This window comes from Natator depressus, chromosome 9 (assembly GCF_965152275.1).
Source record: "Natator depressus isolate rNatDep1 chromosome 9, rNatDep2.hap1, whole genome shotgun sequence".
NCBI lineage: Eukaryota > Metazoa > Chordata > Testudines > Cheloniidae > Natator > Natator depressus.
Genome location: NC_134242.1, coordinates 710,217 through 735,423, shown reverse-complemented (window position 1 = coordinate 735,423; position 25,207 = coordinate 710,217). Strand labels below are relative to the sequence as shown.

Genomic DNA, 25,207 nt, shown 5'->3' with positions numbered 1-25,207 from the left:
ATAGAGTTAAAATTCTTCTACACAAAACGCTCATACCCTGAAGCCTGAGGGTTTATTACCCTCGTTATCATTATCTCTGCTTCCATAGATGTAGAGTTTATGAATGGTCATAAAATGTTCTTGGATTTTTTAAAAAAATCTAGACAGCATTAGTAGTTCTGCTCACCCCCATGCCACTGTATCTCCACTGTCTGACCACAGAAGGCGTTCCTCTCCTTTCTTCTCAATGTATTGCCCGTCAGTTTCATGCAATAATCTTCTCACCTGAGCAATGAAGGAACCTTTGATCTGTATGAGAACCCCGAAGTTCAGATGCTTATGGGAACCCGGCAAACCTGAGTTTGTAAAGCTGTCTAGCACAAACTTTCATGAGAACAGGCTTTCTTGCAAGATTTCCAGTATTTCCCTCTTCTGACCAAACTGTAAAGGCCCTCACAACAGCACCTTTCATGGAATGTTCTCATTTCTGGCCAACCTCCGTTTCCAGACAGACCCCAGAAGTGCAATAACAGCGTAAAATAAAATATCTATCTATCTATCTACACACACATTAAAACTGGACCAGTATTTTCCAGCTTAAAAGAAAAAAGGTTTGATTCAGGTTTTAGGAGAAAATTAAGATCAGATTTTGTTTTATACAAAATTGATTCACTCTTGGAAAGGCCCCTTGTTCTTACCTCCTGCTTTTGTGCCGTTTTCGTTTTTAGAATACCCTTTTCAGTGACTTCCTGGGCTTGGATCTGTATTGCCAGCCATTTGGGGCATTACATTTCAAAGAGCTGCACACATTTTTTAGCCAACTGGCTACCACTGGCATTAAAGCCCAGGGAATGTTTTGAAAATATAGGATTTAACTTTGCTGAGTACACTGGATTTACATTAAAACGGTAAAGTATTTCAGACAGCTGACTTAAAACTATGTTACTTGAGGAATTAATTTAATTTTTTTCTAAATGTTTAAGAAAATGCAGAGATTAGGAAGCAATAAATCAATGAAAATGGAGATTTTTTTGTAAAATGACCCATTGCTTTTCTGTTTGCTTAAACCCCTTCACTTAAAAAAAAAAAAAAAAAAAAAAAGTAGTTTAAACTGGTAGATGTTGCTTGAGCTATTTATCTCTCTGTATGGGGTGGAGGGGGGAAAAGATGAGCCTACTTTGGACTTCATTTTATTGTTAAAATACTAGGAGTCAGCATGACTATAAAAGTACAGAGCAAATAAAGGAGAGGTGCTTTCTTGTGTTTCAGAGCTAAAGGAGAAAGAGCTTGCTGTTGGTACAGTTTGTGGATTGCAATGATGCTGGCTACCAGGATATCCCGGCCTCTGTCACTTTTATCTATGAAAACTCTGAATTTCAGGGACATTGGAAATGGTCTCAGGTAAGGAACCTGGGGGGCATGGGAGAGTGTGAGGGCTAGTGTGACACACACATCAAGGCTCCAACGTGGCTCCTTCATTTCAATGGGATTAGTTATTTGCATGAGTAGGGACCAGTTGCGTCTGTAAGAGTTAGTCCCAGTTCCTCAGCTGCAATGTATTTCTGTGACTCTATTAAACAGGTACTGAACCAAATAAAACAACAGAGAAATTTGGAAGGGAGGGAGGGAGTTGTTTATGAAGATGACCTGGGCAAAGTAGGCTTCTCTCTAAATGCAAGCAGAAGATTAACCATTTAGATCTATAATCCTGGCTCAGACAAAACACCCTCTTAATTTGGACCCAGAGTCTGATCTGAGTTTGACTGGTCTAAATTCAGAGTAACTCCCCTCACTTTACCGGACTTGTTCTGGAATAAATGAGTCCAGAATTGGACTTGCAGTGAGAGCTGTGCTTGAGCTAAGACTGCAGGGTTTGGTCTGAAATTCAGGAATTTGAATGGAGGAATCAAATTGTAAAATTAGGTTGGAGTCTAAACTGTATCCCACAAATGCTGTCTAAATATGTTACTGATTTATAAATAAAGACAGGTGTTGGATAATGAAGTCAGAAGTTTATAACCCGGCAGAATTTCATTTTAAATTATAGTGTAAAAAATGGCTGCATTTGTTCACTTTCAGGGCCAATTCTAGCTAACATTTCTGACCAAGCATAGCACTCGCTACCGTGAGTAGTCCTTTAAGGTCAATGGGACAATGTTTAGTAGCAAATGTTTGCAGGATCAGGCCCTGAAAAAGGACTTAAATGTTATGAAGGATCGTCTTTCCAACTCAAGTTAAATAACAAGGACTGTTGTTAGAACTCACATGTTTTCTTTTATGTAATTTTTTAGATTTACACTGAAATCTCCATCCTTTCCTCTTGGCACTTTTACAACAATTAAATCGTACTTTATAACAATAGAATCAGGGCATGAGGACTGACACACAACCAAGTCCTCCTCCAAATTCATAATGCACGATATTGACCTGTCCCAGTAATATTAACTCTAATGTGCCCACAGCTGACTATATCTGCTGTTCCTAAATCCACCTCCCACACCAGGGCCAGATCCAAAGCTGGCTGAAGTCAGTGAGAGTCTTGCCACTGACTTCAATGGACTTGGATCAAGCCCTGAATGTCCAAGATAAATGAGACCAGTTCGGGGAGGGAATATATTTTATTGGACCAGCTTCTGTTGGTGAGAGAAACGAGATTCCGAGCTCTTCTTCATGAAAAAAGAAGTACTTTATAGCATACCTGGAAAGTTAATTAATCCTGGCTATAGATCTAAAATGATGGGGTCTAAATTGGCTGTTACTACTCAAGAAAGAGATCTTGGAGTCATTGTGAATAGTTCTCTGAAAACATCCTCTCAGTGTGCAGCGGCAGTCAAAAAACTGAACAGCATGTTGGGAATCATTAAGAAAGCAATGATAATAAGACAGAAAATACCATATTTCCTCTATACAAATCCATGGTTCGCCCACACCTTGAATACTGCATGCAGATATGGTCACCCCATCTCAAAAAAATATATTGGAATTGGAAAAGATTCAAAAAAGGTCAACAAAAATTATTAGGGGTATGGAACGGCTGCCGTATGAGGAGAGATTAAGAAGACTGGGACTTTCCAGCTTGGAAAAGAGACAACTAAGGGGAGATATGATAGAGGTCTATAAAATCATGACTGGTGTGGAGAAAGTAAATAAGGAAGTGTTATTTACTCCTTCTCATAACACAGGAACTAGGGGTCACCAAATGAAATTAAAAGGCAGCAGATTTAAAACAAATAAAAAGAAGTATTTTTTCACACAACGCACAGTCAACCTGTGGAACTCCTTGCCAGAGGATGTTGTGAAGGCCAAGACTATAACAGGGTTCAAAAAAGAACTAGATAAGTTCATGGAGGATAGGTCCATCAATGGCTATTAGCCAGGATGGGCAGGGATGATGTCCCTAGTCTCTGTTTGCCAGAAGCTGTGAATGGGCGACAGGGTGGATGGCTTGATGATTACCTGTTCTGTTCATTCCCTCTGGGGCACCTGGCATTGGCCACTGTCGGAAGATGGACCTTTGGTCTGACCCAGTCTGGCCGTTTTTATGTTCTTATGTTCTGGTTCTGATGGCCCCAGGTGAGTTCCAGGGATGCGGGCGGGAGGGGGCGGCTTCACAGAGAACACTGTGCCAGCAGCCCCTCCCAGGCCAAACCAGGAGGGCCACAGCCTGACTCTGGTGGTGGTGGTGGTACATGGGGAGAGAGGCAGCCAGGCTCCCAGGAAGCCACCTACCAAGCATTCAGGTTCGTAGGAAACACCAGGAAATAGTTCTGTTCCATTTGCTATGTGTGTCTGGAAGATGTGGGGGCCACATCAAACCAATGGCAGCTCGCAGGCTTTGCATTTGTGGCCCCTCAATACTAGTCAATAATGGCCCAGCCTTGGACTCTTCACTCAGGCAAAACTCCCACTGACTTTTTTTATCAGACCATCTCACTTTGAGCCCAGCCCTGAAAGGCGCTGAGTCTGCCCCTGCTGATGTTAGAGGGCCTTGGACTTTGGGGGCGGGGGGTTGCCTGAGTGAAGAGTGTGGGATTGGACCCTAAAAAACATTGGAAGCTTTGGCATTGGTTACTAATGACTTCGCAGATGGCTCATGGAGCTGACAGTTTTAAACACTGAAGACTGAACAACTTTGTAGAGATTTCTTATACAAACAGCATGAAACTTTGGTCCAGATACTGCAGTCAGCCCCACCCAGGCAGACACCTGCACCCAGGAGGAGCCCAGTGGGGCTACGGTCACCTTTGCTCACAATACATTTCTGTTTCCTAAATGCACACCTTGTTTCTCTACTCTGCATGTTCTAAAGCACACACGGACTGCTAGCCAGAGCTGCAATGGAAGTCTCACCGCTGACATGAATGGTAGTGCTGTTGCATAGTCAATGCTTTAATGCAATGGGATAACATTTTGCACGCTTGAATCATGACAAATTCTGTCTGAGATTTGCATATAGATAAATTAATCAAAGCTAATAGATTAAAGAGGATAAATTAAATTCCATAACCCTCAGCTCACTGTAGAGTCAAAGGTCTCTGATGTGCTCGCTAGAATTCAGTTGTTGTATAAGGCTGATTAAACCTACTTCACACCATAAAAGCACATTAAGAGGCCGAGCATCATGCACATTTGCTGGGACTTTCCTTTGCTGGCATCAGTACTGATCAGCAACTGACCTTCATTTCACTCGGCTACCCCACAAAACAAGATACAGTAACTCCTCACTTAACGCTGTAGTTATGTTCCTGAAAAATGCGACTTTAAGCAAAACAATGTTAAGCGAATCCAATTTCCCCCTAAGAATTAATGTAAATGTGGGGGGGGGGGTTAGGTTCCAGGGAAATTTTTTTCACCAGACAAAAAAACTATATATATATATATATATATATATATATATATATATATATATACACACACACACACACACACACACACACACACACACACACACACAGAGTATAAGTTTTAAACAAACAATTTAATACTGTATACAGCAATGATGAGTGTGAAGCTTGGCTGAGGTGGTGAAGTAAGAGGGTGGGATATTTCCCAGGGAATGCCTTACTACTAAATGATGAACTAGCATTCAGCTGAGCCCTCAAGGGTTAACACATTGTTAATGTAGCCTCACACTCTACCCTGTGTGAGAGAGAGAGAGACACACGCATTGCCCCTTTAAGGATGCTGACCCCACTTAAGTACTTTGCCTTTTTAAGTAGATCAGCAAGTTGAGAGAGCAGCTGCGGCCAGCAAGCTCCCTCTGTCCTGAGCCCTGTCGTGTCCCCACCCTGCTCTGTATGGAGAAGGGGTAAGCGGGGTGCAGGAGCGGGGGGAGGGGGACACCCTGACATTAGCCCTCCTCTTCCCCCCACCCCGCACAGTAACCAGGAGCAGCTCCAAGGCAGAGGGCAGGAGCAGCACATGGCAGTGGGGGGAGGGTCAGCTGAACTGCCGGCAATTGGTAGCCTGGCCAGCAGCTGCCACACAGGGAACTTAGGGGGGTGGGGAGCTGATGGGGGGGGGGGGGGCTGCTGGTCCACCCTGGCTCCAAGCCCCCACCTGCTATTTCCAACGGGCTGCTCTTCCTGTAAGCAGTGGACAAAGCAGGTGACTGCCACAACATTATAAGGGAGCATTGCGCAACTTTAAACGAGCATGTTCCCTAATTGATCAGCAACGAAACAATGTTAACCGGGATGACTTTAAGTGAGAAGTTATTGTAGAACAAATTCACAGTTATCTGCAAAAGATTGCTCTGCTCTGCAAACAGCACAGGGACAACAGTCAATCAGTGTGTTTTAAGTAAATCGCAAACGAAAGATGACTTTGAAAAATAAAAATGTTTCATGCAACTAAGATGAACATTATGAAAAAGTTGTGAGCTGCTAGAATACATAAAGATGTTTAGCTAGAGAAATGAAAGCCCCAGGCCAGGATCTCAGTTCGGTATTCTTAGACACAGCCAGTTTGTGACCTGCGCCTGACCTCCGCAGCAATTAACCCTCTTCATGCTTGGCTTCTGCTATTTCAAGAGGACGCAGGGCTTGTGACACTGCAGCTGAGGTAGAGAAGGAGCTGGCCTGTGGAATGGCAGGTGAACTGTAGTAACCCGATCGGTCAAACTTGCCAATATCAGTTCCGTCCAACTAGGAGAGGATTCCACCTTACCCGTCTGATTCGTAGCCCCTTTCCTGTCACAGCTCCATCCAGCCCTAGATGCAGCAGAAGAAGCTGAGTATGTGTAGATCTTTGTACAACGTGCTGCAGCGTCACATGCATTGTTTAGGGGGGACCTCTGGCATCTGATGAGAATCTGCTTGCAAGTAGCTGAACCAATTTACGAGAGAAAGAGAGCACTGCTCCCTGGGGAAAAGTGTTTGAGAGACGCAGCCAGGGGATAGCTAATGAAACACAGAGGGAAGCTGAAATATTTGCAGGGAACTGAGGGGAGAGAGCCAGGAGACTGTAGCAAGATGCAGCCCAGAGGCAGCAATAACAGTGAGTGAAGGAAACAGAAAGAAACTGACACAGCCCAGAGGAGAGATGATTGCTTGGGGAAGGAATTTGGATTGCTCTCATGGATGTTCTGACTGAGCCCTGGCTTTAAACGATCTTTGTAAGCTGAGGGAAGAGCTAAGCGAGTGAGTTGTTGCCAGTCACACAGCTTTCCTAATGGATGCTCGTTCCGTGGAAAGCACCATCTCTTCCATGCCACACTGCATTTGGAAATGCAGTATGTCTGGAGATAAACTGTACAGAGGGGATTGTAACCTGTATGGCAGGCATGGCTCAAAGCCACACAAGCTCTTAGTTAATTATTAAGAGGGGATGTGAGAACTCCATAAGAGCGTCTGATTGGTGCAGACGCCAGGGCTAGAGAGGTGTTATTTAGGAGATGGGAGGGGCTGTAATTAAGGGTAATGAGGTAGAACTGAGTAAGGGAAATTTTAAGGGCATGGCGACACTTGCAGATGTAGTGCACTTTGAGTTAAACCAGCCTTCGGAGAGCGCAGCAGGGAAAGTGCTGCAGTCTGTCCACACTGACAGCTTCAAGCGCACTGGCGTGGCCACATTGGCGGCACTTGCAGCGGCATTGGGCGCCGTGCATTATGGGCAGCTATCCCAGCATGCAAGTGACTGTAACTTGCTTTTCAAATGGGAGTGGGGTGGAGTGTGACAGGGAGTGTTGTGTGTATGTGAGGGGAGAGAGAGAGAGTGGGGTTTTGGGGGGCTGAGAGCATGTCAGCATGCTGTCTTGTAAGTTCAGACAGCAGCAGACCCCCCTCCCCGCCCCCGCCTCCCCCTCTCCTTTCCCCTCTCTCTGACAGCATTTCACACTAATGGTTGCTTTGTCTCGGAGGAGATAAGCAGCTGGTTTTCAGAAATGGAGCTTTCAAAGGGCATATCCGCATTCCTGCAACGATTCCAAAACAATGACAAGAGTGGCCACTTGACTTAAGGGAATTATGGGATGTTTCTGGAGGCTGATCAGAGTGCAGTAATGCAAGACCACATCCACACTGGCGCCATGGCGCTCCAGCAGGGGCGCAGCAAACGTTATTCCACTCGCACAGCAGCACTGTAGCCGCGGAGTCAGAGCACTCTACGTGCCTTGCCAGTGTGGACGGGTAGTGAGCTAGTGCGCCCGGGGCGCCTTTATTGTGCTGTAACTCGCAAGCGTAGCCAAGCCCTCAGCTGAATATCACAGACCGTCTCCTAACAGTGAGTTTTATTGGACTGTGGAATGATTGCCACCAAACCTGCTTTCTGTGTACTGTCCATTTCATGTTTGGGTGTATCCGTGTGCGTTAGATTAGTGACTGTTTTATAAGGTTCAGTAGTTGTATCCTGGCAGCTTCAGCTCCTGGGAATAGCAATAAGTCTTTTGGGAAAAAATGCTTGACACAGTGGAGAAGAAATAGGTATAGGGAGATTTGCAGACCGAGCCCTCTGTTCTCAGATTACATCCTATGCCATGGACAGGAGCAAAACTAAATTACCTCTTTGTGGCTCTTGCCAAGGTTTCAAGGTCGGTGGCTGGGAGAAAGTCTGTATCTGATTGTTCTCGTTTCTCTTGCAGGCCTGTGCAAGGATTTTGCTTTCCTTTCTTGACTCCAAGTGCCAGACGTTCTTACGCAAGTGAAGTAGATCAGGTGAGTGTGACAGCACTTTAAAACAGCTGTCTCTGACGAGCTAGGATTTTTAACACAAAGATAGAAACCTTGTGACAAAATTCTCCTCTCTGATCTGCACTACAGAGCCAGTGTTGGACCTCTCCAGCATATTCCACATTCTTTCCTAGTGTGTAGTGTCCATTGACGGAGAAGAACACATGCTGTTAATGGGGGAATTGAACACGCAGACCAGTGTTTTTTCTACTACATTAGGAACTCACTTACCAGTTTGAAAGCTCCTCTCTAAGGAAGTTTTATACAGTGTATACAGGACTATATACAATAGTCCTGCCCCCTGTGAGTGGATTTTAGGTGCAGAATTCTTTGCTGGCGGAAATTGGTGTAGCTCCACATTATGCTACTCTGAAACCTGACAGTATGTTCTGTGGCACTTTGAGGAAGAACAGGGGTTTGCAGCGGACACATTGCCCAGTGGTTAGGGTGCTAGCCTGGGACTAAGAAGACCTAGGTTCAGTTCTCTGCTCTGGTACTTGCTTCCTAGGTGACCTTGGGCAAGTCACTTAGTCTCTCACATCCCTATGTGTGAAATTCTTTCCTTGATTTTAAGGCCAGACAGCACCATTACGTCAGTTAGTCTGACCACCTGTATAACACAGACCCAGTTACTCTGGTACTGAGCCCACTGACTTTTGGGAATAATAGCACTTGTGGTGAGAATACAGCACTTCAAGGGTTGTGCGTCGCTCACACGCTCTGGTCTTGGGACCTGCCATAGATAGTGTCCTTGGTCACAGTTCTACCTTCCTACTGTGCTGGGTGCCCTGGTGTCTGGATTTCAGGGGCTGGGAGCATTGTGGTCTGTGAAGCACTTTGGGATGAAAGCACCATGTAAATGCCAAGTAGCATTTTTCCATGTGCATAGTGCACCTCCCAAACACTCACCAGGGGCCAGTGTTTAAAACGTGTTTTCTGAGAGAAAATCTCCATGGCCATAGTACCAGGAACAATTATTTGTATTGCTGTAAATTACAGTTAATTAAGGGTCAGATCCTGCCCTGTGCCCTGCGTGGTGGGCAGCCATGCACCTGCTGGAGTCCTCAGGAGCACAGCAAGATCAGCCTGCCCAAATGCCTCCTGGGAATCACTGGGGTGTGCTGGCTGAGCAGTACCCTCCCCCACACGCACTTTAGTGAAGGTACCGTACGCTCCCCCCTTGGTACACAAATAGCATTGTTAGCTGATGAGGGGCATGGCCCCATCCCTCCTCATCTCCTTGCCGACAGCTAGAGCCTACTTGCTGGAGCACCGGCAGGGCCGTGTTCCCCGATATGCTTGTGGCCAGGCATAGGGAAGGGAAAGCTGCTTGTACCCTCCTGCCTTTGCACATGGCACAGGCCTGACATTATAATAATTCCTGACCGCATTAATCACAGATGCTGCTCCAACCCCGAGTGGCTGACGGAATCTTGCCGAGAGTTCGGCCGGACTAGCTAATGTCATTGTCGCTCAGCCCCAGTGTGCCCTGGGGGAAGCCAAGTGTCTAGTTTTCAACAGAGGCCACGGTAAATGGTTCTTAACTAATGGTACCAATAGCAGCACCCTCTCTATGTGTAATGCCTGGCGCAAATTGGGCCAGCACATCAAACCTGGACACAGTGGCCTGGGCCTATATCTAATCAAAATGGCGGAGTCAATTCCTTTGCTCCTAAAGGATGTCAGAGCACTTCACACACTACTTACAGGGATTTGAACATCCTCCACCACTGACCTCCAGCCATTCAATGTTCTTAGGAGGAGACGTGAATATTAACTTTCCCTTTTTGACCTTCATAATGAAAAATAGCTAGGCAAAAATAATATCTTACATTAACCAACTGGTTTCCCATCCAAATATTAAACCAGTCAGATTCTGCTTAGCTTATGAGATCTGCTGAAATTGTAACTAGAGGAAAGGAGGACTTGTGGCACCTTAGAGACTAACAAACTTATTTGAGCATAAGCTTTTGTGAGCTACAGCTCACTTCATCGGGTGCATTCAGTGGAAAATACAGTGGGGAGATTTATATACACAGAGAACATGAAACAATGGGTGTTACCATACGGACTGTAACGAGAGTGATCAGGTAAGGTGAGCTATTACCAGCAGGAGAGCGGGGGGGAAAAAATCTTTTGTAGTGATAATCAAGGTGGGCCATTTCCAGCAGTTGACAAGAACGTGTGAGGAACAGTGGAGGGGTGGGGGGGATAATAAACATGGGGAAATAGTTTTACTTTGTGTAATGACCCATCCACTCCCAGTCTTTATTCAAGCCTAAGTTAATTGTATCCAGTTTGCAAATGAATTCCAATTCAGCAGTCTCTCGTTGGAGTCTGTTTTTGAAGTTTTGTTGCTGAAGAATTGCCACTTTTAGGTCTGTAATCGAGTGACCAAAAAGATTGAAGTGTTCTCCGACTGGTTTTTGAATGTTATAATTCTTGACGTCTGATTTGTGTCCATTTATTCTTTTACGTACAGACTGTCCGGTTTGACCAATGTACATTGCAGAGGGGCATTGCTGGCACATGATGGCATATATCACATTGGTAGATGTGCAGGTGAACGAGCCTCTGGTAGTGTGGCTGATGTGATTAGGCCCTATGATGGTGTCCCCTGAATAGATATGTGGACACAGTTGACAACGGGCTTTGTTGCAAGGAAAGGTTCCTGGGTTAGTGGTTCTGTTGTGTGGTTGCTGGTGAGTATTTGCTTCAGGTTGGGGGGCTGTCTGTAGGCAAGGACTGGCCTGTCTCCCAAGATCTGTGAGAGTGATGGGTCGTCCTCAGGATAGGTTGTAGATCCTTGATGATGCGTTGGAGAGGTTTTAGTTGGGGGCTGAAGGTGATGGCTAGTGGCGTTCTGTTATTTTCTTTGTTGGGCCTGTCATGTAGTAGGTGACTTCTGGGTACTCTTCTGGCTCTGTCAATCCCAATGTGATATATGTGAGTCACTCGATTACAGACCTAAAAGTTGCAATTCTTCAACAAAAAAACTTCAGAAACAGACTCCAACGAGAGACTGCTGAAATGGAATTAATTTGCAAACTGGATACAATTAACTTAGGCTTGAATAGAGACTGGGAGTGGATGAGTTATTACACAAAGTAAAACTATTTCCCCATGTTTATTTCCCCCCCCCACCCCCCACTGTTCCTCAGATGTTCTTGTCAACTGCTGGAAATGGGCCACCTTGATGATCACTACAAAAGGATTCCCCCGCCCCCGCTCTCCTGCTGGTAATAGCTCACCTTACCTGATCACTCTCCTTACAGTGTGTATGGTAACACCCATTGTTTCATGTTCTCTGCGTATATAAAATCCCCCTACTGTATTTTCCACTGAATGCATCGGATGCAGTGAGCTGTAGCTCATGAAAGCTTATGCTCAAATAAACTGGTTAGTCTCTAAGGTGCCACAAGTCCTCCTGTTCTTTTTGCGGATACAGACTAACACGGCTGCTACTCTAAAACCTGTAACTAGAGGGTTTGTGTGTTATAGGTTGGCCACAGGAAACAAGCAGTGAGTAGGATTAAACTACAACCTTTCTTTAATCACATTGACATATTTCTCCCCCTGTAAATTCTTGTTTGCATATTGCATTTATTCATTCCTGCTCAGTTCAGCTAACCCTGAATACAGCGGTTAATATTTGGTGCCTTTGGGATGTGCCAGATTCCACTAACTGGCCCACAGTTGGGAGGACGTCCCTGGGAGAGGATGCCTCTAACCTCATATATGGGTTTTATCCCTTCTCTGCAATTCACTTGTTTCAAACACTCTCTTTCAATATGTTTTATTTATTTTATCTCGTTTTACAGATTGGTAGCAAAGCTGTGCTCATTACTGGCTGTGACTCAGGATTTGGGTTCTCTTTAGCCAAACACCTGCACTCCAAAGGCTTCATTGTCTTTGCTGGCTGCCTGTTTAAGGTAGGGAAATAAAAGAGCTTGGTCCTTCATCTAATGCACATGCACTGTAACACACTGCACAATTTCCGAGCGGTGGGTGTCACACCAGGAAATGACACAAGCATTTGTTTCACTTCCATGAGAATCGGAGATGGGCTGGGACCAGAACCCCAGAGCTACCCACCCTGAGATTTGGGGGAATTACACATCTGAATTCAGATCCAAATGTCATGGCTCTGAGCCAGTTTAAAAATGGGTCAGAACCTAAAATCTGGACACAGTGACTTGGGACTGTCTCAAATCAGAATGTTGGAGTCAATTCCGGGCTGGGTCTTTGGACCTAATCTGATAAAGCCTATTTATTTAAAGTGTATTTTGACTAATATATTAGTGCACCCACCCCCCGACCCTCTGGTGACTAGATGACAGATGGTGCAAATTTACTATTTTCCAGAATCAGAGGTACATCTAATCCCCAGTGTAAATCAGGAGTGATTCCAGTGAAGGCAGTAGTACTGATGGAAGTGAAGTCAATTCCTAGGTATTCTAGTCAAATTCTGTCTTGATTTTCCTGTTTATTACAGTGAGGGTTTCAGTGGGGTGTAAGACAGGCCAGAATTCAGATCACTGTGTCAGCGTGAGGCCCTGGAATGGTTTCATAGAATCATCGACTATCAGGGTTGGAAGGGACCTCAGGAGGTCATCTAGTCCAACCCCCTGCTCAAAGCAGGACCAATCCCCAATTTTTGCCCCAGATCCCTAAATGCTCCCTCAAGGATTGAACTCACAACCCTGGGTTTAGCAGGCCAAAGCTCAAACCACTGAGCTATCCCTGCCCCCACCCCTCCAAAGTCCAAACACATTACCACTTTCTTATTTAGGTATTCAGAAACCTGTTGCCAACCCAGTTTCTTGTGAGAACATACTTTGTTCTCAGTAGGATGCCAAAGAGTGGTTTGCCTATTTTAAAGCATGTATCAGGTGTAACTGTGCCCACGTCCAAATTATTTGTTTCAAAGAGACACTGCCAGGTACTTTTAAAATGTTTTTAATACAATTCCCTCGTTTTTGCCTTTTCATTTATTTTTTTTAAATTGTATAATTTTTTTCCCCTCCTGCATTGTTTCAAATGAAAGAAATTTGTTTTTCAGCATCTCTGTCAATTGTGGTAGTGCAGCTCTGGAAAAGGGGTTTATTCATTAACTCCGGCTCCCTCTACTGGCTATGCAGCAAAAGAACATAAGAGTACTGTACGTCCATGGAAACTGTTGCTTGTTTTAAAACTACCTGAAGGATAGAACAGCGGCCGCTTGTTTTCTGAGTATTTCTACTGAGCTTTTGCAATAAAAGATAAACATTATGGTCTGTCAGTGTAGTCTGTGGCAGAGCTAAAGATTAAAACAACGAGGAGTCTGGTGGCACCGTAAAGACTAACAGATTTATTTGGGCATAAGCTTTTGTGGGTAAAATACTTCTTCAGTGGGGGGTTTTTACCCATGAAAGCTTATGCCCAAATAAATCAGTTAGTCTTTTAAGTGCCACCGGACTCCTTGTTGTTTTTGTGGATACAGACTAACATGGCTATCCCTCTGATACTAAAGATGAAAGAGATGTAGAATGAACATCAGCACCGGGGCAGATCTGGCCAAAATGTTGAGAAGCGACTAGTGATTTTGGGGGCCTTGGTTTTTGGCTGCTGACCTGAGAGACCTTAAAGGGGCGGATGTTCAGAGGGTGGGTGATCTGCACTGTCTGAAACTCAGGCTCCTTTATGGTGTGTCAAGCTGGGCACCTACAATCTCTGTCACTTCAGAAAACCCTGGCCTGTGACAATTCCCACATAAGCCATGTTTTGGGCCTGAACTGCCTGGCAGTGGCTCTGGAAGCGACAAGAGGCGGTGCATGGTTGTGAACGCCATTCCAACGCTCGGCAGAGTGTGTTCCACATAATGCCTCTCACTCAGGAATTAGATGTAGCACTTTCTGCTGGACTCCCCTTGGTGTGTTCTTCAAAGAGTGAGACCATAGCAAGTGCTGCCAACAGGCCTTCAAAGGGGTTATCAGCAGAAAAGTGACTGTGAAAATGGCAAAAGCCTACTCAGCAGATCTGCTCCCAGTGGGTCTTCAAGTCATATCCTGACATCATGGACTAATCCAAGTTTCTGTTGTTAGCCCTGCAGAACCAGTACAGCTATGGGAGAGAGACCTGAATTTGATTCATGCCTCAAGCATCATTAGCAAAACTGAGCAAACTTCTGATTGCAGAACGATTATACTGGTGATGATCTTAGGCAGAAAGAAACCCAGCACGGTTTTCAGATCCTAGGTAGAATTTCTAGAGGTGGGAATAAGAAGAGTTGTCTTTTAGTATGTAAATTAAGTGAATTGATCTAGAAGTGATTGGTGGAAAATGAATGCAGTACTTCAGAGTATCATTTTCACGTTGTCACCTTTGCAGAGTATAGCTGCACTTCAAGGCCATAGGTTTGATTTACAATGTTTTTCCGCGGCCGCCTCCACATGCAAATGAATAGAGTGTGTGCAATGAACATCTGGTGCTACTTTTTAATTAGTCAAAATCTTCTGTTGGGGTCAAACCCTGAGCTCCTTGCTTGATTTTTACACAGGGAAACTCAAACTGCAGTCAGGGAGAGTTTTGTCTTGAATCAGGAATGAGTGGAAACCAAGTAAGCAGCTGAGGATCTGCCACTGTGGTTCTATAAATGCATCATTTCACAACCAGGTGCTTCCAAACATTTTGATTCCTTGCCAAAGATAATGGCAGCTTGGATCCAAGTAAGCATCACCCTGCAGCAGCCTTATTTCACCTCTTTGGTTAATAGCTATAGGAGCCAGATGACACAAGATGAAGAAGGTATTTTTCCAGCAACATATCTGTCTCCATTGGACCTCTCTGATATCTACACAGCTGTTAGGCGTGTCATGGAGTCCTTGCTTGCTTTGCTCTCACGTGCTCAGGCCTTATGGCGTTGTTGGGGAGTGAGTAGCCAAGGGAATGGGGTAGCAAATGAGCATGTGAACAGTTTATTGAAAGGCCCATAGGATGGCACAGGAGGCTCCCAGGGCTCGAAGATGAAATGCTGCACTGCAGGGCCACCATGACCAGGCTGATGGGGCCACCAGGTCGTAGCCCGGGGGCACTGGAGGGTAACTGGGAAACAGAAAGATGGCAGCAGGGTTCAGATCTGGGGCTGAAATCTTGCCCCCGTAGAGCCAGCATGCAATGGGGAAAATGGCATAGACAGCATCTCCTCTCCACATAGCAGAGGGCAGGATGTCTGGATACTGCTCCAGAGGTCACTAGGAGATGGAAACAGAGTATCGCGCCAGCCAATGCACCGTATCCCCAACAGGGCATAGTCTGCTGGCAAGGGCATCTGCAATCAGCACAACTGACTCTGCTCCTTTCCAGAGGAGCAGCACTACATCCTTGTGTCCCCTGGCCACTGCTTGTTCTCCACCCTGGCCATCAGGATCCCACCCCTTGTCCCTTTCTCAGCACTGGTCAATGTGGGGTTTAGCTCAACGTGTCGGGTGGGGGGACAGAAGAATCTGGGCCTGCCAAGGTAGCTCTGTAGCTGTGGGAGGGAGAAGGGGCAGTGGTGAAGTGGCCAGGAGACCTTACGATGCTGAAGAGTATCTCTAGAAGTAGCTGTGGCACAGAGGCCTGGGGGCTTTGCAGTGGGAACTGGATTCTCACAAAAGATGCCTGTTTCTCTGTGTAGTCCTGGCCAGTACCTCCAGCACTTGGTGACATGGTCATTGTGATCCACCCCACTGAACCTGGGCTGCAAGATTTTCTTCTCTGGGAGTTGATTTCCCAGCTTTTCCAAAATTTGCCATGGGGGCAGGGAGAGGTATTTTTTTGTTTCACTTTTCCTCTCTTACTTCTTCCGGCCCTGTCTTCTGATTGTGAGGAATTTGCATGGTTGCATTTTGTGACTTCTTCCTGGCATCTCTAGATGTGCTGTATGTATGTTGTTTGACTTTTTTGGCCTACACACAGTGACCTCAGCACCACCTGTGTTTGAGCAAGCAACCAACGTCTGCACTAAGCTGTCTTTCCAATCACAATCAAAACAAGCAATCCAAAAAGCCACACATGGGTCTGAACGTGCTGCATTTTCGTATGCATCTCTGCAGAATGTTTCTGTGTGAATCAAGCACATGATGTCTTCTTATAAGGGCAAATACTAATCACTACTAACACAGCCCACACTGGAACAGGAGAGGCATGCCAAGGAAAGATGGAGAAGAGAATAGACAAGACATCGGAGATGTGAGTTAATGAACTCCAGAGAAATCCTACCACGAACCAGAGCAGATGAGGCCTGGGAAAGGAGGAGCCTTCAGGAGAATCCTTGGAAGAAGCAGAAGTGCAGGGACTTAGGGATCAGCGGCCATCATTCTGCCAACACAGTGAGATGTTGGGATTGGACAGATGGGAGGATCAGCCTTCTGGTTGAGAGGGCTCTGAGCTAGGGGAAAGGTAGGCTGAGGGTATGTCCGCTCTATGGAGACTATCAGCATTGCTATGTCGGCATAGCCCCATAGTGTGTAGACAGCCTACACCGATGGAAGGGGTTGTTCTGTCGGTGCAGGAACACCACCTCCCTGTGTTGATGGAAGCACGGAATAGCTACATCCGTCAGGGATTTGGGGTTTTCACACCCATGACCGGTGTAGTTTATGTTGATATCACTTCCAAGTAGAGACCAGTCCTCAGTCTCAGGGAGAACGTAGGCGGTGGATAGCCTGCCCAGGGAAGCAGGGGAAGCCCTGTCACTTGGGCTATTTAGAACTAGACAGTACAAAGCACTGGAGAATGCGCCACAGAAACTGGCCTGCCCCAGCATTGTGGGCTGGGTGCTCTGACAGGTCTCTCCCAGCTCTCTCATCTACAAGTCTAGAGAGGAGGGTGAGGGCAGTTTTATTCTCTCAGGGATGTTTTGCCAAATCAGTTGTAAAAGGTCAGAAGAGAAGAGCCCTAAAGTGCTTGCATATTAACGCTAACCAGCAGGGAACTAACGCAGAGCCAGCTAGAGAGGGTACAGCAGGAAGGAGACCGGAGCTCGGCTGCCGTCACACAAGGGACGAGCTGTGTGACTGGCTTGTGCAGAAGAAAAAGAGAACTGTTTCCTGATGACACGTTGTGGAGGTGAGGCAGAGGGAGTTTCTCGCAATGAGGAGAGGACACAAGGCTTTTTCAAGCCAGACTTTCACTATCGTCACCAAGGGATCTGTGCAATGGCCAGGGCTGTCCTGTAGCTAGTGCTGTCTTGCCAGTCAAGGGACTGGTCCTGAGAAGGGATGAGCCTGTGAAATTCACAGCCACCTCTCAGCATCAGGTCCAAACCGTGCCATGTGGAGAGGAAGGAGCTGCGGCGTGTGCTGGGGGTTAGGAGGCAAGAGCAGAGAGAGCTTAGAATACAGTGTAAAACGTGACTGAATGAGAGTCCAGGTAGATACGTGAACACAGCCCACATTTCCACACCGCTGGGGGAACTGCTCAGAGCAGACATATCAATGAGAGCGAGCTTGCTGAGAAAGAGGTGTGTAATAAAAGGATGCAGTGAGAGTAAATGCAGCCAAGGGGATGTGCCCATGTGTGATCTCTGGAGCAGTGTCAACGGTTTGGAGTGTCCTGCTGCCGGATGGCCTGGATCAGCTGGAGAGAAGGGCAGTAAAGATGGTGAAGGGGTTAGGATGTAAATTCTGAAAGGACCCACTGAGGGGATTGGGCATGTTCAGCTGAGAAGAAAGGTGCCAAGAAGGGGAGATAGGAACAGAGAGAGGGAGTGATCAGGAGCCGGCCCTGGGGAGAGCCTCTTCCACGGTCTATCTGTTCTGGGAAAACTGCTGAGAGAGAGAGGGACAGCCAGGTTCTTTGGCCTCGAGGCACCATCCTGAGCAGTAGCAGGGCCACAAGCACCTCTGATCTGCACGTTCACCTCTGTGTGTGAGAACCCAGCATAGCCAGTGGCTTATAGGAAAGAAGGGTGCAGAGATGCCCACACGTTATAGGGGCTGGACTAGGTGCCCCAGTGCCCTTCCAGCCCTGATTCTGTGATTAAGGACGGGTTTGTGCTAAGCTTACAGCCACTCTTGCTGCTGGGTGATTTTCTGCACACGATATGTTATCGTTTCCCAGCCAAACGTGAATCTTAAAGAGCAAGTCTCAACTCAACTCAACTCAGCTGAGTTACTTGCCCAAAGGAAGGAGGGACCCAGCCCCCTTTCGCTCTCAGTATGGGGCATTACCCAAGCCCCATAAGTCTGAGTCATGTGGAAGTAACATCTCACACTCTCTCTTTCCCTCAGAAAGGAGCAGTTCTTCAAAGCAGATTAAGTGGGAGACTCAGCAGCCAGGGCTAAATGGTCAGGGGAGGGTCTCCCAGAGGGATATTCTTCCAGGGGGAGTAACTCCCTCCTTATGAAAAGAGCTTTCCCCTCCACCCCAGAGCTGCAGGGGCAAGCCAGCCATCCAGTAACCACCCACTGAACTCTCATGGTTTTCTTTTAGCGGCTGGCTTGTGTTTGGCCCTTTTCTTCTTGCACAAACTTCACACGAGTCCCGAACAGATGTAAACTGATTTCTTTCCTCTGCCTAGGACCAAGGAGAAGCAGGTTCTCAAGAACTGGACAATATGAAGAGTGAACGAATGAGAACTATCCAGCTCAATGTCTGCAACAGCCAAGAGATTGACCGCGCGGTGGAGCATATGGGTGCCAGTTTGAAGGACCCCCAGAAAGGTGGGAGATTGTTCATTGGGTTTTGTGTCACAGACTTACACGGAAGGAGCTCTCTTGGCTTCAGCCTCAAGTGATTTTCAGGGCAGGCTCCAAAAGCTGTGTGTGAAGGGGATAAAGCTTCAGGCAGCAGCAGTGCTAAGCAGGCTGTCCCATCCAGACCCCCCAGATCACTGTGAGACTTTCTGTCACTAAGGTTAAAAGTAGCCTCACCTATCCGAATGTGTGACTTGCCAGGAGCGTGCTGAGTGCCCCACATGGCTCAGGCCCCATGGGAATCGTGCTGCCCACCTCCAGTTCTGCTCTGATGCCTCAGCACGAGCTGCTGCAGCATGCAGCCAGAGCCTTTATAAGCCTCTGTCATGCTGCAGCAGGGCCCTGCAGTGACTGCCAGGCACAGCAGGGCATCTTCTGGAGCATCCCAGTGGGGCAGGAGCCACCTGAAGCAATGTAGACAGCAGGGTATGGTTTGAACGGGAATTACATTTTGAAATATGTGTTAAGAATCAGCTGGGTGCCAGCTGCTATCTCAGTTACTCATCCCCCTCTCCTGCACTCTCCCAGTTAAACAGTGACTCCCACTGGCTCTCTACACTCTCCTAGTACAGAGCTTTGGCCCTGGGCTACACCAGCACAGTCCAACACATGGGGCCCACTGAGGAAAGTCCTGCAGGAAGGGAGAGCAAAGCATCTGAAACCTCCCACTTTCCTTTCAGGAGCTGGGAACAGTTGGCCAGCACAGCCCCAAAAGTGAGTGATCCAGAAGGGCCAGGGGATGTGTGTATCTCACAGTCTCCCCTGGAGGTCTGCCATGGAGCCCCAGCATAAGGGAGAACATCCCCCATTTGGTGAAACCCCCAGTGGGAGGATGCTGGTGCAAATTGCCTGTGAGGGTAAACTTAGGGCTATATCCACAACATGATTTAGGCACCTCATAAGAACGACCATACTGGGCCAGACCAATAGTCCGTCCAGCCCAGTATCCTGTCTTACAACAGCAGCTGGTGCCAGATGCTTCAGAGAGAATGAACAGAACAGGGCAATTATCAAGTGATCCATCCCCTGTTGCCCATTCCCAGCTTCTGGCAGTCAGAGGTTTAGTGACACCCAGAGCGTGGGGGTGTCCCTGACCATCTTGGCTAACAGCCATTGATGGACCTATCCTCCATGAAGATAGCTAATTCTTTTTTAACCTAATTATACTTTTGTCCTTCACAACATTTCCTGACAATGAGTTCCACAGGTTGACTGTGCATTGTGTGAAGAAGTACTTCCTTGTGTTTGTTTTAAACCTGATGCCTATATATTTAATTGGGTAACTACTGATTCTTATGTGAAGGGGTAAATAACACTTCCTTATTCACTTTCTCCACACTAGTCATGACTTTATAGACCTCTATCCTATCCCCCCTTAGTTGTCTCTTTTCCAAGCTGAGAAGTCCCAGTCTTATTAATCTCTCCTCACACGGAAGCTGTTCCAAACCCTTAATCATTTTTGTTGCCCTTTATTGAACCTTTTCCAATTCCAATATATCTTTTTTGAGATGGGGCAACCACATCTGCAGGCAATATTCAAGATGTGGGCGTACCATGGATTTATATAGGGGCAATATGATATTTTCTGTCTTATCTATTCCCTTTCCTAATGATTCCCAACATTCTGTTTGCTTTTTTTTGGCTGTTTTCAGAGAACTATCCACAATGATGCCAAGCTCTCTTTCTTGAGCGGCAAAAGCTAATTTAGACCCCATCATTTTGTATGTGTACTGGGGATTATGAGGGAGACAAGGTGGGGGCGGTAATATCTTTTATGGGACCAACTTCTGTTGCGGGAGAGAGACAAGCCTTTGAGCTTACACAGAGCTCTCCCTCAGATCTGGGAGATGAACTCAGCTGTCACAGCTATACACAAGGTGGAACAGATTGTTTAGCATAAGGAGTTAACACATATTTCAAGGGACCGTTTCAGGGGAAGTAGCCTGTTAACACCTCTCCAATCATGGGGAGAAAGGAAGTGGGAGGGCAGCAGCTGTGTGTGTATGGGGGGGTGTTAGTGGATTATAGATTAGATTCATGTCTTATTCCAACGGTCTCTTTATTCAAATCTTGATTTTTAGGGCCTAGAAAAGTTATGGGGCTGCCTGGGCTCCCTTGTCTGTGTGTCTTGGGAAGCTTGCAGAAGGTCCCCGTGGTGGGCTTGTGGGGGATGAGGTTGTAGGATTTCTTTGGGAGTTGTCTGGGGAAGGATTTGATGATATCCTTACATTTCTGGGTGAATTCTGGTGTGGGGTCTTCTCTGAGTTCTGTAGAGCAGGTGCTATCTGAAGAGTTGTCGTTTGGCCTCATTAGCATAGTCGTCATGATTGAGGACTACGATGGCGGCCCCTTTGCCTGCTGGTTTGGTCACTCTCTGGTGGTTGGATTTCAGGGGCTTTATAGCTACCCTCCCAGCGGTGGAGAGATTGTGTGGATATGGTGTTTGTTAGGGTTTCACAGTCAATGTTTTCCCTGAAGCAGTCAATGTAACGATCAAGAGTGTAGCGTGTCCAGTCAGATGACTCTCTTTTCTTATGCCTGTCGGTAGGGGCATGGTAAGTGCGGGTGATCTCATGATTGCTGTGACAGAATTCTTTGAGGCAGAGTTACCGGAATTCTAGTCCTCCGAATGTTAGTATGATATCAGGGTCTGTAGTGGGTCAGAAATTCAGCCCCTGGAAGAGGACAGATAATTCAGCGCTGGCGTGGGGTAGCGCTGATAAATTGATGATGTTGGGGTGTCAAGTGGTGTCCATGTAGTGGATTGTATCCTGGAACAGGCCACCCAAAGATCCCAAGAGAACCTGCTTCAGTACAGAAATAAAACCCCCTCTGACCTCACACCCCCAGTTTCCCCTACCAGCCCTCACTGGAACCCCTCATATGGGGTACCATCAAACAACTACAACCCATACTCAACAGGGACCCCATCCTGAAACCCCCTCTTCAGGCTTTCAAAAAATCCCCCCAAAATTCCAGCGGCGGCAGGGCACCGGTTCACGCCAGCCGGGCCCGGCTCCAGCAGCGGCAGGGCACCAATTCACGCCAGCCGGGCCCGGCTCCAGCGGCGGCAGGGCACCGGTTCACGCCAGCCGGGCCCGGCTCCAGCGGCGGCAGGGCACCGGTTCACGCCAGCCGGGCCCGGCTCCAGCGGCGGCAGGGCACCGGTTCACGTCAGGCGGGCCCGGCTCCAGCGGCGGCAGAGCACCGGTTCACGCCAGCCGGGCCCGGCTCCAGCGGCGGCAGGACACCATTTCTCACCAGCAGGGCCCGGCTCCAGCGGCGGCAGGGCACCGGTTCACGCCAGGCGGGCCCGGCTCCAGCGGCGGCAGGGCACCGGTTCACGCCAGCCGGGCCCGGCTCCAGCGGCGGCAGGGCACCGGTTCACGCCAGCCGGGCCCGGCTCCAGCGGCGGCAGGGCACCGGTTCACGCCAGCCGGGCCCGGCTCCAGCGGCGGCAGGGCACCGGTTCACGCCAGCCGGGCCCGGCTCCAGCGGCGGCAGGGCACCGGTTCACGCCAGCCGGGCCCGGCTCCAGCGGCGGCAGGGCACCGGTTCACGCCAGCAGGGCCCGGCTCCAGCGGCGGCAGGGCACCGGTTCACGCCAGGCGGGCCCGGCTCCAGCGGCGGCAGGGCACCGGTTCACGCCAGCGGTGCCAGGCTCGAGCTGGGTGCTGGCCCTGAGTTTTGATGAGCCAAACCTTTCTTCATCCTGAATGGAAGACCTGCTTGTGTTATCAGCAGGACTGGTGCCATGCATGCTTTGTGCACCAGGTGGTGCCGTGCCAGAGCTCAGCCTCTTAGTAAACTAGGGGAGAGGTTGGCATGGAACCAGCTGTGATAATCTGCCCCTATTATAAACCCCACTGTGAGGCTGGAGAAGTTTCCTCATGTTCTGTCCGGATTCACTTCATCTGCCAGGCCTCCTGGAAGCCGAGGGGGCTTCATCTGCAGGGTTGTAATAACGGCTCTTTGTGCTGCTGTGTCTGTGTTCTCCCAGTGCCTCACAAACCTCCCCACATCCTAGGGAGCGAGCGTCATTAGCCCCGTTTTACAGGTAGGTTAAATGACCTGCCTCAGGTCACATAGCGAATCTGGGGAGCAGAACCCACATCTCCCACCTGCAGACTGCCCATTGGAATCTAGTCCAGATTGGCTGTGTGTATAGCTGAAAGCTGCTACCACCTCACGTTTGTTTGGTGGGTCTCCATCCAGATTCAAACAGAGAGGTGACCACATCGCAAAGTAATCCTGTCAGCATTGGTACCCTCCTTGGCAGTGCCAGTGGAGACATAGAGAGAGAACTCGCTTCCAAAGTTGGTCGTCCTGGAAGATCACTGCTGAAGCACCAGGACAGTGTGGGGAAGCTTGTACCGGTGAATGCTGCTTCATTCCGAGAATAAACAGCAGCTAGTGGGGCTCCACTCACCTGCTTAAAGTTAAGCACCAGTTTAAGTGCTTTGCTAGATTGGGGCCAGAGTGCTCCGCCCCTAGAAGGAGCGATCCCTCAGTCTCTGGAGCTGTCCATCCCGAGACTGCCAGCAGTTTTGTTTTGCACTGTTCATTTGCTATATCAGACCATTGTGTCTTTGTGGTGTTCACTTTACAGGGAGGGAGAGAGGGTGGGTGGAGGGGGAACACGGCCATGCCCTAGTGGGAGAGGGAGGAATTTCTGAGTACTAGTCTCAGGTCTGACACATATGGCAAGTCATCCGCTGAGGCTGTCTCTCATTTGCCCAATGCAGACATTGAGGCTTGCCTTCTGCACAAGGGCACTGTGAACATTAACTAGTTAGTGGAGCCAGTCCTAAAGGCCTCGTGCACCCAGAACTCCCACTGAGGCCGTTAAAATCCACAACAGTTCTGGATGCTCAAGGCATGCAGGACTGGGACAAGTGTTGGTGAAAAGAGTTGAAGATCGGTGCTAATTATGTTTTGTTTATTAATTAATACATTGCAGCTTGTAAAGTAACAGGCATAATTAGCCCCATTCAGAGGCAGCAGAAGCCTGGGGAGGAGGATCATTAATGGATTCCCTTCCCATATTCATGTGCTGAGCTGGGCCAGTAGTGGATGCAATACTGCTCTCTTGTAAACCCAGAAGGGCAATCGTGAGGCCACGTCTGGACGACTGGAGATTAGAGACAATGTTTTTTAGAAGACCACATCAGCTAAGCAAATAATTCATAGAAACGGAGACCCCTCTGGGAAGTTTCCTGCAAAGCTGGTTAGGACCGTTAACGCTTTCTCAGATTGTACAGGCTCCAGCGGGGAGGCCGGAATTGACTTGTCTTCAGCCTGAGTGAGAAAGACGTGTACTCACCAGAAACACCTCACTGTGAGGAGAGGACAGCACTTGAGCTTCTGCTCTGTGAAAGCCTCAGCTGCCCACGGGCATCTGATGGAATGTTAGGAACACTTTGATAACCGGCAATTTCCTTCCCCTAAAGAATGTCCTTAATTCAGCCCTGGTAGCAGAGAACTGCCACGGGGAAGAGTAAGGCTCTAACTGAGATAATACAGAGGAAGCCAGAGACTAATTGTTCCGTAATTCGTATAAAATAAACACATTACTGTGATTAAGTACATGTCTAAACGTCCAACAACCCAAAATTCTCAGCTGCAGATTAGGAGTTTGCCCTCTGTGGCTTAATTCCCAGAACATGGGCTCTGTCAAACACCCCCAATCAGCAGGTAGCATTTGGCTTTTACTAGACAACAAAGCGAAGCTATCTCATGGGACTTGGCAATAGTTTTTTATGGCAGGTAGATTCCTGTATCAAGTTGGTTCAAATTATGTCACATTTCTCCTCTAGCCATTCATTAATCACTGACGCCTGATGAGAACAGCAGTGGTCAGTTTCCTCTTCTTTCTCCTAGAAGAAAGAACAAAAGGAAGAGGCAGGAGAGATGTGCACATATCACACGCTCCCCTCCCCCGGCATTGCAAACCTTCTGGCTTTTATGTTAGCACTAGAGTTTTTAGCTCAAATTAGCGGATTGACAGTTACTTTGAGGCAGTTAATCCATTTGTGAAAGTTAGTCTGGACACTTCCTACATGTTTGTTCCAGACTACAAAAGTTTGTCGTTTACCTTAGGGCTTGGGGGAGTATTCATACTAGCCTTTACAAATTGGCTAACAACCTTGCGGTGCAAAACTCTATTGCAGACAAGCCCTTTATGGAGAGGATGTCTGGCTTTTGCTTTTGGATGTAGTTTCTTTTTAGTCCAATTCACAAAGAATGTTTCTCAGGTTATGAAATAAAGTGGCACAGATCTGCACTGTGCCCTGTAATGTGGTTACTTGGGTTTTATTTCACCATGAAGATAACATGGAGATC

General features: G+C 47.6%; 1 protein-coding gene across 1 annotated transcript in view; it reads left to right on the top strand.

The window, feature by feature from the left end:
* The window catches only part of BDH1 (3-hydroxybutyrate dehydrogenase 1), a 41,440-nt gene that overhangs the window by 9,944 nt on the left and 6,289 nt on the right, over positions 1-25,207 (top strand). Inside the window, exons 2-5 of the mRNA XM_074963313.1 lie at positions 1,249-1,380; positions 8,060-8,132; positions 11,969-12,079; positions 18,691-18,832. Coding sequence (XP_074819414.1) covers positions 1,295-1,380; positions 8,060-8,132; positions 11,969-12,079; positions 18,691-18,832 — 412 coding nt within the window. The 5' untranslated portion in view covers positions 1,249-1,294. The remainder of the gene's footprint in view (positions 1-1,248; positions 1,381-8,059; positions 8,133-11,968; positions 12,080-18,690; positions 18,833-25,207) is intronic.